The following is a 13,956-nucleotide window of genomic DNA, read 5'->3' on the forward strand; positions in this document are numbered from 1 at the left end:
AAAAAGGTGCAGTTTTATGTATGTACTGAATTTCAGCAATGAATTAAAAAAAATAAAATAAGTTTAGTAAATCTTTTAATTAAGTAAATCTTAAAAAAATTAACTTTAGTAAAAGGTGGTATGAATAGGTTTCAGTATTAGTATCAAGCGAGAAAAAGAGATGTATTGCCATCTTTAGTAGTTCTATTAATAATAACAAAAATTAGCTAACATATCGAATAGTGCAAAAGTATTAGGTAAACATTCAGTCAAAATATTTGATTTAGAACACTATTAAAGACGTACGACAGATATCAGCAGTGCCACTAACCACATCACACCCTAAACAGAAACCATAAACAATGTTGTATTTAACAAGAGGCTTAAAAAGGAAATGAGAATGATAGAAATGAGCATTTAGCTATCAAGCTAGTTCTGAAACTAAAAATTGTATTCTCCGTCCTGCCTATTTGCTCATGTAGGTTATGAGGAAGAGAGTTTGTTTCAGACTTAAAGCGTGTAACAAAAAGGTGGAAGGTTACTCTCGGGTATAAACGACGACAAAGCGTAGCTTGGCGTTTCATTGCTTCAGCACTCCCAGTTTAATTAATCAGGTGTGCTGTAACAAAGCACTCAGGCATGAAAGAACAAGAGTCATGTGACAGGTTCAAATCTGAGAGTGGAAAAAACACACAAGTTCATAACAACGTGAAAGACTTTCCACAAACACTTAGCATTGAACCTCCTGAACAGGATTTCTCCTACCTGACACAGTTCCCTGGTCTACAGCATGATCCGCTTCATCCATAGAGTCAACAACATAAGACACAAGTACACACACACACACCCAAGTACATACGTTCTAGAGCACAGCACACCTGAAAGTGTGTAGGCTCCGCAACGTGAGATCAGGTATTGCCTACTCAGCAACACGTCAGCGTCATGTGATCAGCTGTAACGAATCACATCCCTCTCTAATGCATTCATTTGAATTTCGATGAGGTCACCAAAGGCTGGAATTTTCACTTTGATAACTTGCTGCCAAGGAGGAAAAACCTAACTATTTTTCAACAGTATGAGTTTAAAGGTTTAGAAAAGAACTAGTCAGGCTGAAGGACAAGAAGAATAAACACTGTCTTACCTCGCTTTTCCATTCCAGTATCACAGCAACTCTGAGGTATCTAAAATAGAGAAGATGAAATTAGGGGAGAAGCAGAACAGCTTTATAAATAAGTTTCAGCACATTCTCCTGTATTTTAAAGAAATTAACAAATAAATAAATCAATAAGACCATGAGCTAAAATGACAATACACAATTTACCCCTTAAATACTACTCACTAAACCTTAACCACTCCACTTACTACTGTCAACTATTGCTAGTATGGATATAAATACTAATATGCCATTATTTTAACTACTAAAGCTATCATTACTTCAACCAATATTACTACTACAGCTACAACTATTACTATTTCAATTACTAGCACTACCACTTTTACTAGCGAAGCTAATTGTACCATTACGACCATTATTCTTACTATTACCACCGCACTTCTTCAGCCGTTACTACTACACAAATTACTCGACCTACTATTGCATCCAACATTACTATTGCTACAACTGTTATTACTCCAATCACTACTACTACTAATACAGCTGCTACCATTATCACTGCTATACTACTAGTATTGTTATAGCTGTTACAACTACTTCAACTATTAGGACTACTATTAGGGCTACTACTCCAAAATGTATTCATTTAATCAATATTACTACTGTTAATTATCAATTGTAACATCTACGTACTACTATTTTACTACTTTTACAACAACTATTACTTCAACCACTATATGCACTACAGCTATTACTCTTGTAGCTTCACTACTTTTACTATTACTTAAAAAAGGTTATTACTTCGGTCACTATTACTGCTACCTCTAGTTAAAGCTACTACAGTTCCTACTTCTACAGTTCTTACTTCAACTGCTATCAGTACTACTGCAGTCATTGGTATGACTACTACAACCAGTACTGGTATTACTTCTAACTACTACTACTGTTAGTACATCATCAACTATTTCTATCACTATCTACTAGTAATACTACTACTGCTATTAGAACTACCATTACTGTCACTACTACAACTACTACTACTGCTATTAGAACTACCATTACTGTTACTACTACAACTACTACTACTGCTATTAGAACTACCATTACTGTCACTACTACAACTACTACTACTGCTATTAGAACAAACACTTAATACTACATCAGTGGTGTCCAATCTTATCCACAAAGGGCTGGTGTGGGTGCAGGTTTTCATTCCAACCAAGCAGAAGCCACACCTGATTCCACCTGTTTAATCAGTTGTTCTTGGCTTTTAGTAGACTCTGGCGTGGCTTCTGCTTGGTTGGAATGAAAACCTGCACCACACCAGCCCTTTCCGGATAAGATTGGACACCGCTATGCTACACCCATATCTGGTATTACATCTAACTACTATATACTACTACTTCAACTATTACTCCTACAGTTATCACTATTATTACTGCTTAAACTTTACTATAACTACTGGCTGTGGCAGCCTAGGGTTAAGGTGTTGGTCTACCAATGGAAAGGTTGTGAGTTCAAATTCCAGTTACACAGAGATGCCACAGTTTGGCCCCTGAGCAAGGCCCTTAACCCTAAATTGCTGTAAATGTACTACTACTGTTATTAGAACAACCACTGTTACTAGTACAACCATTACTATATATTACTACATCAACTACTAAATATTCATCAACCAACTATTCGTACAACTAAACTACTTTAGTGATCACTTTAACTTCTATATACACTGCTACAATCTCCAGCTACCACTATTGCTATTATTAACTACTATTCATCCAAACTACTATAACAATGAGATTTTATTTTTTATTAACGCTACTATGATACGCGCTATCGTTGCAAAAACCCTTCCATTTGCATCGTAACAACTACAGAAACAAATTGCATTCATATGCAAACATCTGTGGCAGAAGAGGAACGCAACATTTGTGGATGTGCTGATATTGGTGAATAATAATCTTCCTTCTGAGGGGAGTAACAGCTTCCTGCTCAGCCTCACATCACCTCAGGGCTGATTATACAAGTAAAAACAGCACACTCCTGTCATCCTATTGGCTGGGTATTAGTCTGTGGTTGTGTGTTGTGAGGAAGTGCAGTAGAAAGCTTTGCCTTTTGACCTTGTTTGAAGTCTCATCAGAGAGCTGATGGAGGAGCTGATAAACTGATGACTTGAAAGCATAGGGGGAAAAAAAAAGGAGAAGTGCAGTGCAGTGCAACCAGAAACTGAAGCTCAAGCTATAGAAATAAGGGTGGATAAGACTAGGTATTTATATCCACTTAGCTTAAACTTGCACATTTGAAACTCCTTGGTGGTTCTGCTACATAGTACACTAGCTTGAAGGGTTTTTGATTAAATTTATTGCTCTATGAAATAGATTAAAATAAATAAAAAAAAACCCTGCATGAAAATCTTTCAATGAAAACTTAGTGTTTACACTAAGACACGTGGACGTGTCCGACACGGAGCGGCGATGTCCGAGACACAGAGCCGAGGCAAGCAACAGCATGACAAGTGACATGTAAGCTGAGATTTTCTCAACCTACTAACCCTAAAATCCAATCGATACATTCCTAAACCCTGGTTTAACTTCCTATTTGTATATTTGTTGTGTCAAAAAAAGAGGACCGGACAAATACAGCGCACAACCACTTTAGATAACGGCTTGTCTCAAGCTTTTGTGTCAGTGAGGGGGAAAAATATCTGAGCAGGTATTGTTACCCTTCACAGATTACTAGTGGAATGTTTTTTGGCCTGTTTAAGTCTGCGTTGTAGTTGACCAAACTTATGTTGACATACGACTTTGAAAATAGAAACACGACAGACGTAGCAACGTTTTTCTGTCTGATGCCGGCGAGCCGTTAATTAATTGTTGCTACGTACAGGGTTTTGTGTGCTATGAAGCACAGGCTGGTTAGTGTCTGCTAAGCATCTTCTAACACCACGTGGTAATAACATTTAATAAATCAGGCTCTACATCACAAACCTGAGACGCCCCGCTAAACAGGTTAAAAGCAGGGTTTAGATCGACGAGAACCCAGGGTTAAGCCGAGAACCCTAGCTGATACAGCTGTGCACACTCAGATCAGCCAGCTTCACTCTCAAAAACCTTAAAGAAGTTACTCACACCTGTATACATATCTGTACTTACATGTATATGCACTAAAGAATATACTCAAAGCTAGGTCTAAAAAACAATCCGGTACAAATTGTAGCTTGAGCACAAAACTGTTGAATAAATAAATACATTTAAAACACGTCCTGTTTTTAAGGAGCTGAAGCTTTTCAACAAATAAACAAACCCGAAGCTAACTATTTGAAGTCAATAATATTGGAAAATTGTGAATTTCACATTCAAATCTGACCGGAAAGGTTTCTAAAGAGTGTGTCACTCAGGTCTCTCTCGTACTTTATTGTTCCTTAAGGACAGCTAATGCACTTTAAAAGGAGTGTTTGAATAGCGCTGTGCCACGCCCAGGGCACTTTATTCATGACTCATACGTTAGCCAGAGACAGAGCGCTGCGTAGCCTGAGCATGGACGCTGCGTCACGCTGCACTTTGGAAAGCCATTTCGAAACCTAATGGAAGCACGTGTGGCAGTCATTTCAGCCCCGTCCTCCAGTCTGTGGGGCACAGGGTTGAAAAGTAAAATAGCTTGAGTGCTAAAAGGAACACTCGAACATAAGAGGGGGGAAAATATATATAATTATTTTATTATCTGTATTTTATGAAGTTCAGTACTTTGGTTCAGCTTTTACAGTGCTTTATTAATAAATTATTATTTACTTAGAAAATAATAATAATTATAAAAAGAGTATATACACACACACACACACACACACACACACACACATCTTATCTACCTATAGATTTGATCTATCAACAGTTTGTTTCTTCAACCCTTTCTGGAACATTCTGTTGATTAAGTTAGACCTTTAAAACTGTATTGTTGTTCTCACTAATATTTGTGATTTCTGTTCACAATACCTGAAAAATAATCCTATTATGCTTGAGTGCTAAAAGGAACACTCAAACATAAGAGGAGGATTTGTCTGCTATTGTGTTTTGTTTGCAATGAACAGAAATCACAAATATTCAGTGTTTAATGTATTGAACTATTTCAATGCTGTTCTTCAAAAAGAATCAAAAGTATTACTATTATAACTTTCTTTTGTCTGTTGTGTTTGTTTTCCTTTCGTTTAGAATGATCGTTTTTGATTGCGGTTGTTTTTCTTTTCGTTGTTGCACACTTCCTTTTGTTTCGCCGTCTTTTTGATTGGGTTTCTTTTAATTTCTGTTGTTCGTTTTCTTTTTGTTTATTTTTCTTTCTCTTAATTATTTCTCTGTTCTTTCCTGTTTTAGTGTTGGACTGTCTTTAGTTTTGTTTTGTAGTTTGCTTCCTTTTGTTTGGTTTTATTTTCCTCACTTTTGTATTGTGTAATCTTTTGGTTTTGTTTGCTTGTCTTTTAATTAGCATCATTGTTTAGGTCCCATTGGTTTTGTTTGGGTTCCTTCGTTTCTTTTGTTTAGTGTGATATTTGGTTTTGTCTTGTTTTGTTTGTGGGTTGTTCAGTCATTAGATTTATTTTTGTTTTGTTTGTTTGTTTTCTTTGGTATTGTAGGTCTGATTCCTACAGACTAGGCCAGTAGAGTATTTGAATATTTTACTGCCTTTACTGTAAAAACTCACAACATTATTATGGTATAAATTGAGATAGAGGCCGTATTCAGCATTAGAGACTGTAAAACTGTCCAATGGAGTTACAACAGGCATTGATTTAATTCATCGATTCTATTATTAGAAAGAAATGCTGAATTTCCATCAATCTACTGCTCCAGATAGGAATGGATAGTAATCGTGTCAATCCCACATGAGGTTGCGTAATCTCCAACATGAATGGTCGAAACGAGGCTGCATCAATGACATCACATTTTCTGGTAGACAAATAAACACAAGAAACCGAATCGATCTGAATCGTGGTTTGTTTTTGAGACTATTAACATAACCTACCTTATTACGTTTTATGTAAGCTTTTTTTAAGCCAAATGAATTTGGTTTTTCTGAGAGAATGAATGAATGTGGCCACAAAGTTGGAATTATGAGTGGGAAACTCCAGCTCAGAGCTCCTGAGTCAAGGCGATTCGGTTCTTTATATGTAACTTGACGATTATTTTGTGACAGATCGTCACAAACTTATTTTTTTAAATTTACAATAAAACAAGCTTACACAAGACCCAATATCAGTAGATCTTTCTCTGCAAGTCACAATGAGATGCCTCCCCTCAGTGTCGCTAGCAATTGACACTTTTTCATGTGGTTTTTCCTCCTTCGTTACCACCATCCTCATCTCCTAACAACTAAGTTAAAGGTGGGGTCTCCGTTGTTTGAGAAATGCTTCAGAAAACTGCGTTCGGCCACCAAAAAAAACCAAAAGCAAAACTAACGTGCAGCCAATGAGCAGAAAGGGCCGTGTCTTGTCAATATGAGCGGAGAGAGTGTTCAGTGCGCATGTATGACATTAGCAGAAAGCGGTTTTAACATTGACATGGCGGATAAAAACAAAGAAAGAAAGCGAAGAAAGGCTTACGATAAGGCAAGAAGTAGGACCCGTGTTAATATAGGATCAGCTTTCCAGCGCTGAAGAGAACTGAACGTCTTTTTCCGCATGAAACAGAGCTAAACCTTTCAGTGTACAATACACAGTACTACAAAAACACATTTGTATTACTCATGGAGTTCATTTATTGATAAAAATATACCCTTGGCCAGCTGCCCCAGCAGGTTCTGCCATAATACTTCTCTGGTGTATGTGTGGGGCGGAGCTATCAAAACAGGGGTGGGACCCATTTGGGTTAGGGGCGTGTTTGTTTTGGCGATTTCAAATGTCAACATTGGCTTTCAAACATCGGAGACCCCACCTTTAATGTAGCCATCAACAACCTAAAGTTTTTGAAGTATGCAGACTTGGGACAGAATCTTGGTTAGTACGATACGATACAATACGATACAATACTTCTATATTGTACAATACGTAGCTTTAGCGATTTTATCTTAGGGTTTCAGCATTGTTAACATTTTACAGCAGGTAGCATCATTTACAGAACAAACTTTCTATAAGATTAGTCAAATGTTAAATTATTAACCAATTACCGTACACTACCCCATACTGATCACCATTCTTTAAGACTCCTGGGTAGGCTAGGTCACGGTTCAACTTGGCATATTTTCTAGTTATGATGGACATCTCCTTAGTAACTCGAGGACTAGCTGTACTGTGAATCTCCATCTTGCTCCAACCGAAGTGATTCGAACGAACCCAAAGTTGGAATTTCCCACATCACGTAAATACAAATTTCCCAGGAGGACCTGAACTCAGTCGGTTGTGAGATGATATTTCTCTAAATTTACGATTTGTCCATCCGTGTGGTTTGTTTTTGAGTGCGGGGGGAAGTTGAGTTGTTGTTGTGTACATCATATTGGAGGCTGAGTGTTTTTCCCCTGTAGTAACTCTGTGTATACTGAAAACACAGGAGAGTAATGGTATTGCTTTTGGTCTGTGACCTGAGGACAAGGCAACAAAATGCAACACAGCAACACAAGCTCGACTGTGGTGCGCTTTATCTCTCGAGCTAAAATCAATGGCTCTAGGAATGAGGAAACAGCAGCAGTCATTCAAATGGAAGCCAACGCCTCCTGAAAGATGAAGGTGTGTCCCAAATTATATACCAGTACAAATATTGTAAGTGTATAGTGTAGAGTTTTCACGCTGAAAACTCCAACAAGAGAAAAAAATGAGACGACATTGTCCTTTAAAAATTCACGCAATAAACACATAGTGCTAATGTGTGTGAGATTTGGGAAGCAGCTTCTTGTCTAATTCTGGTCACGGGTCCTGGTCCGATGGGTCCAATCCGTGGGTACAGCTTCGAGTTGTGTTTGGACAGTGACTGCTTTTTTGTTTTGGTACGAATGCATGGAAACTGACATGAAATGACACAGAAGTGTGTTTAATTCGGACTTAAGTCAGTTAATAATAAAAACAAACATCATAAAATAACCACACAAATCACTGCTGCTTTCTCCACTATAGAGCTCATTAAGAGCCATGCTTATTTGTGTTGTTTATTTATTTATTGTTTTATTATTAATGAAAAGCAATGCAGTTTGTGCAACCCTTCATCTTCCCTATTCACGATCACTTCCTCACATCTCTGGGGTTGTCTTTAATGGATACGCAGCTCTACTTTAACTCGTTACCTGCAAAAACCGCATGATACGCAGCTTTGCTAACTGTGACCTGTTCTGTGAAAGACAGACAGGACATCTTTTAAACCTGTTCCGCTGCTGTGAGCTATTTATATCATCAACCACTGGAGCAGATGAGATATTAGTGATGTGTTCTCACGGAGCACGGCAACCTACACACACAATCGCACAAGTTTAAACACGTCGAAATGCCCCGGAGAGCAGAGCAGAGTAAGCCCACTTTATCCCATGCAGAGATACGATCGAAGTGATACAGTGATACACCCTGAATGAATGGATCGAATGTGACTGAATAACGTGCTGAACTCCTGACAGGATGTTTACAGCAAATCTGTGCTCTCTATTGTCTAGCTACCTTCTTAACCAGGACACCAGATTACTCCTTCACCTCAGCTCGACTGTTGCGGTTTCTGTTCCAAAAGCAGGAGCAGAAAGGCAAGTAAAAATGACGGCTCCAGAGAATTTCACAACTTGTAGATACTCTGATGTGATTTTACACCTAATGACTAAGACTTGATCTTGTGCTGGGTTTCATTTCACTGTTGCTTTATTACTTTTAGCTAAAACAAATGGACCAGGTGATTTTCTTGTCCGGGATTAAACGTCATAAATCCGTGACGCGTTCGGATCTGCATTCTCTCTCTAAAATGGCAGGTAGCAGAAAAAAAAAAAGCAGTTGGATTTTCGTCCTGCTGTACTGTCCACATCAATCGTTTCGACGTCTCTTCCCTGAGGTGGCTTGAAATGGTCACGTTTGACGCTTGTCATAAGAGATGTCACACTGCAGGTAAATGTCTGAAACCTTCAGACACTGCCAGAGCTTCATCGGAGAAAAAAACTGAGCGCAAAGACCATTAATCGGCTGTTCAATGACCACAACCATGTCAAACCAGCCATCAGAGACTACAGGTTTTACCCTGGGATTCTAGCTACCTTTTAGTATTTTCGTGACCAAAATCATTCAGTGTGAGCCCAGCTGTGAGGAAACATCCCAATCCAGGATTCTGACTGGCTGAGCAAGGCTGGAAATCACACACAAACATCCCTAATAGAGTGAAGCAATGTTTAGCCTGTTTCTTTTGTCGGAAGTGGTACGAGTTTATTGACAAAGAATAAACACAAAACTGAATAAAAATTTATATCCGTATACGGTAAAGAAGATCGTTCACAGATCCGTGTGCTAAGCAACTAAACACTGTGAGAAGCAAAGGACAAATGTTTCTGTTTTCCTTTCAGATTATTAGACAACGTGTGAGAGACGGGCTACGTTGCTGTACCAAAGTATAACAAAGCCCAAAGATAAAAGTGACAACAGTGTGGAATCTGAGCGGAAACTTTGCAGATAAACGCACCTCTGTTTGAGACGGCTGACGCGCTCCTTTACGAGCTGGTGTAACTCCCACAATGCACCGGTGTTCATTCCACCCTGCAGGCAAAGCGAGTGAACACAAGCACGAGCAGAAACACTTCAGGAAGCCAAGTCGGTATTTAAAAGATGCACAAGCCCTTCGCTGTGTGCTACAGCATGAACCAAGATCAGTGCACGTGAATGTGTGGGGTTTGGGCTCTGAATCAACTTGGCGCCATTTTTTAAAAGTAACAAATAAAACAAAGAAAAACACGGAAATGGAAAGAAGGAGCTGGACTGACAGGTTTGGTGCACCCGATCCCGCTTTGGAGTATTTACATAAGCACAGACAGGTGAAAGTACACACAGGGCTAGTATCAAAAGACTACATGTGTTAGCAACCTCACAGAAGTGTTAGCATGAGCGTAGGGAAAAAAGAGAAGACTAAGGACTCCTCAATATTCTCTTCCTTCGTAAGCATTAAGACAATCTCATTTAGTTCAATTTAAAAGGAGTGAATTAAAGCAACACACAATAAATTTCTCACTGTATTTAAAGTGCTTAAACAGTTTTAGCAACTTGATGTATGTTGCTTCCTGTTAAGGACAACAATATGAGAAAGCTGCGAAAAAATACACAGAAAAATACAAAATGCAAAAATGTGCGCGCGTATGTGTGTTTTTCATTTTTGGCTGTTACTCCTATCTGGCCCTGCTCCCTTCTTTTCTTTTTCCCCTTCATACTGCACACAGTTTCATTCATGAGCAGCAGCTGTTCTTTAGCTAACCTTTACATCAGATGATCAGCAAGAGCTGTCGTTTCTGTCATAACTGTCGCTACTTTGCGCTGTAAGATTTTACACTAGCACAGCCGCACCGCATTAACATCTCGTTCCGAAGACGACGGATGGAGGGAAGCGAGACGGCAAATCAGTACAGAGCTTTTCCAACGGATCGCTAGAATCCTTCTATCCTGAAGGGCGTGGTCTCTTACGGCTCGACTCCGCCCGCATTCGTTGGCAGGACACGAGAGCGAGTGTAAATTATATAGCATCTTTGTAGGCGATACTGAAGCTGCTTAGCAAGTTCAGCTGGGCTTCTCTTACTGTACGCCTTGCACAATAACTGACCGAGATTATGACATGGATTTTTTTTTTTTATTCCTGCTTGACCTGAAATGGTTTTGTTGATGGTTTCAGTGTTCTGAGTGTTGTAGTGTAGACGCGTCATGGCTTTTGAATACAAAAGTGCTTTATCTCTCTGTGTACCGTGTGGCTGAAGTACAGACAGATGAACATTTTTCAAAAAATGTTTAGGAGCGTCAAAACATACAATGCATAATGTAAGATATTCTCTGAAACTAAAAGCATGCAGCTGCACTTCGACTGAACAGCACATGTAAAACATGAGAGCTTTTCTGTAATGATTAACTTTTCTTCTGCTGAGTTTAGATTTGTTGGTGGTTTTTCCAAGGCTCTGGGAATGCGCTGCGGAACTGCAACCACTTCCTGTCTAGATAAACATGATAAGAAAGACACAGCCGTGTCCTTTGAGCCGTCTCACGATCTACACCTTCAGCCACGTATCAGCACATCGTTCGGAATAAGCCGCTTACCTTTGGTAGAAATCTGTCTTTAACCGGATACAGCGAGAGTCTGCTCCATATCTCTAGTTGTGTTTTTAAAGCAGAGCCTCAGGGAGCTCATCGTCCAGCTTTAAACCTGTGTGTATTGGCACAGTCGGGCACGGAGCTTGTTCTGACTCGCTGGTGACACACACGAGGAACGTACAGGAATGTGCAGAACAGGGGGCTGGCTTTGGTTTCAATCCAAAACCACAATTTCGATGATTTGCGTAATTCCAGTTTGTCCCAGAAATCATCGAGCTGAAAGATGCTCGAGTGTGAAACTAGTATTTTCTTTCAATATTCGGTTTAGAGGGATGTTGTACTTGAGAGCATGCATTTAGATCTCAGAAGTACAAACCTGAGACGAGACGAGACGAGACTATACCGTACTGAAGATTCCCGTTAGGACTTGTTCTCACTTCAGGATTTCTTTCCAAATAAAAATAAAATCCAAGTCATATAGTTATGCACTATTCTACACCATTGAGTAGTATAAACAGTGTGTACACCAAGTACCCGGAAGATGCACTTATTATCTTCATCCACTCAGCTTTGTTTACATAGTGGATAAGGGGCAGGGCTAGAATGCGCTGATGAGGCAGTGGATAAGGAAAAAGTTAAAGATGTCGGACAACACACCAGTTAACGAGACTTCTTACAAACGCTCTTTAAATCAGCCCTCGGTGTGTGATTTATTTTTCAACATTTTAAAGATTCTCTATATTCTGTGTTGTGTGAGGTGGCTCACTGTTGATTATATTCCAAACAGCATCAAACCTCAGCGTGTTTCACTCTTCTGATACGATACAATTCCAAGTTTTTTTTATTTAACATTCAATGATGAATCATTTATATTTATATTCATGTTGTGGAACATTTACACAAGTTCCTGCTATTATTTGTTACAGCAGATCTAAACCTCACCAGCCTCCCAGTTTTCCCTTCACTGTACATTAGCAGGACAAAAATATGCACCAGTGTTCCTATCGACCAATCACCAGTGTTCCTATCGACCAATCACCAATCATCAGTGTTCCTATAGACCAATCACCATCCACCAGTGTTCACTGATTTCAGTGTTCAATTCCTAATCACCAGTGTTCCTATGGACCAATACCTAATCACCAGTGTTCCTATGGACCAATACCTAATCACCAGTGTTCCTATGGACCAATACCTAATCACCAGTGTTCCTATGGACCAATACCTAATCACCAGTGTTCCTATGGACCAATACCTAATCACCAGTGTTCCTATGGACCAATAACTAATCACCAGTGTTCCTATGGACCAATAACTAATCACCAGTGTTCCTATGGACCAATAACTAATCACCAGTGTTCCTATGGACCAATAACTAATCACCAGTGTTCCTATGGAAATGTTTACATCTCACAAGGTGACAACTCCCCCAACCCCCCTCCCCCTCTAGTGACAGGTGCACCAAGTTATACGAGTTAAAATAAACCAGTTAACTCATACACAATGTGTTCATTTAACTTTAATCTCAGCTGGTCCAAATAAAAACAATAGTCATTAAGGAATGTGTGTAAACACAACACAGGACATACAGTACAAACAAGCTAACGTGCTAAACAGCTAGCATCTTACCTGTGCTACCAAACCAGCCCTTTTCTCCATTATAACTATTATTATAATCACTGCTACTTCTATTCTTTTATACAACTGTGTTTAAGACCAGTTTATAACCTTATAACCTTTTCTTTTATCGCTTTGTGTAACTGTCTTCTGGCTTAACTTTCAGATTTACAAGCGCCCGCTAGCGTAGTTAGCGTAGTTAGCTTAGTTAGCGAATAACCTTGTATAAGCAACAGGTAGCACTCAAAGTCTCACGGTTTAGTTTACAAAATGCCTGTTAGTGCATGATGACCATATAACAATGATCTGTACAAGTTGGACAAACTTTTCAGTCTCTTACCTGCTCACGGAAACATATAGTTTGTGTAGCTGACGACAGTCTGGAATAATCTGTCGGATAAATCTGTGTTAAACATCCACAAACTTATAAGACAGTAGAGAACCCGATAAGACACAAGTTGTACTGGTTAGTAATCAAAGCAGACGTTAATCACGTTTATTAGAATAATCAGTCAGCCTACCTGTAATGTTGGTTACACACAGGGCGACGAGGTTGTTAGGGTTGCCAAATTGACCTGAACTCCCCTTGTTACGGTGTAGCAGATCACCTGGAGGCTGGTGGACAGAAATGTGTAGCGTGGATAAAATAAAAGTTAAAAGTATATGTTTATATATATATATATATATATATATATATATAATATATATATATATATATATATATATATATATATATATAATGTAATTTATATTATTTAATAAATATATATTTTATGTATATTATTTAACTGGTTAATTTATTTGTTTGTTTAGCAGGAAACCACGTTTGGTGTTTAAGTCGTGTCTGCTATCTGGTGGATAGTTTTTGTACTACTATTACAACTACTGTTAGTGCTTTTAGTGATACTACTACGTTTGTTATCAAAATGTTTACACCAATAAAAACTAAGAGAAAATAACTTTAAAAAAAAAAAAATATATATATATATATATATATATATATATATATATATATATATAT

At 38.5% G+C, this 13,956-nt stretch overlaps 1 protein-coding gene across 4 annotated transcripts in view; it reads right to left on the reverse strand.

Annotated features, from left to right (window-relative positions):
- phactr4a (phosphatase and actin regulator 4a) overlaps positions 1-13,534 on the reverse strand; it is a 47,018-nt gene extending 33,484 nt beyond the window's left edge. The window contains exons 1-3 of one of the 4 annotated variants that reach the window (XM_060865803.1): positions 13,457-13,534; positions 13,276-13,325; positions 1,121-1,160 (exon numbers count right to left, since the gene is read on the reverse strand). In XM_060865803.1, the coding sequence (XP_060721786.1) occupies positions 1,121-1,133 (13 nt within the window). In that variant the 5' untranslated portion in view covers positions 1,134-1,160; positions 13,276-13,325; positions 13,457-13,534. Of the gene's footprint in view, positions 1-744; positions 897-1,120; positions 1,161-11,324; positions 11,753-13,275; positions 13,339-13,456 lie in introns of those variants that run through there. The other 3 variants (XM_060865804.1, XM_060865805.1, XM_060865802.1) reach the window with 3 other exon arrangements.
- Between the last annotated feature and the right edge of the window lie 422 nt (positions 13,535-13,956).

Source organism: Tachysurus vachellii, chromosome 3 (assembly GCF_030014155.1).
Source record: "Tachysurus vachellii isolate PV-2020 chromosome 3, HZAU_Pvac_v1, whole genome shotgun sequence".
Classification (NCBI taxonomy): Eukaryota; Metazoa; Chordata; class Actinopteri; order Siluriformes; family Bagridae; genus Tachysurus; species Tachysurus vachellii.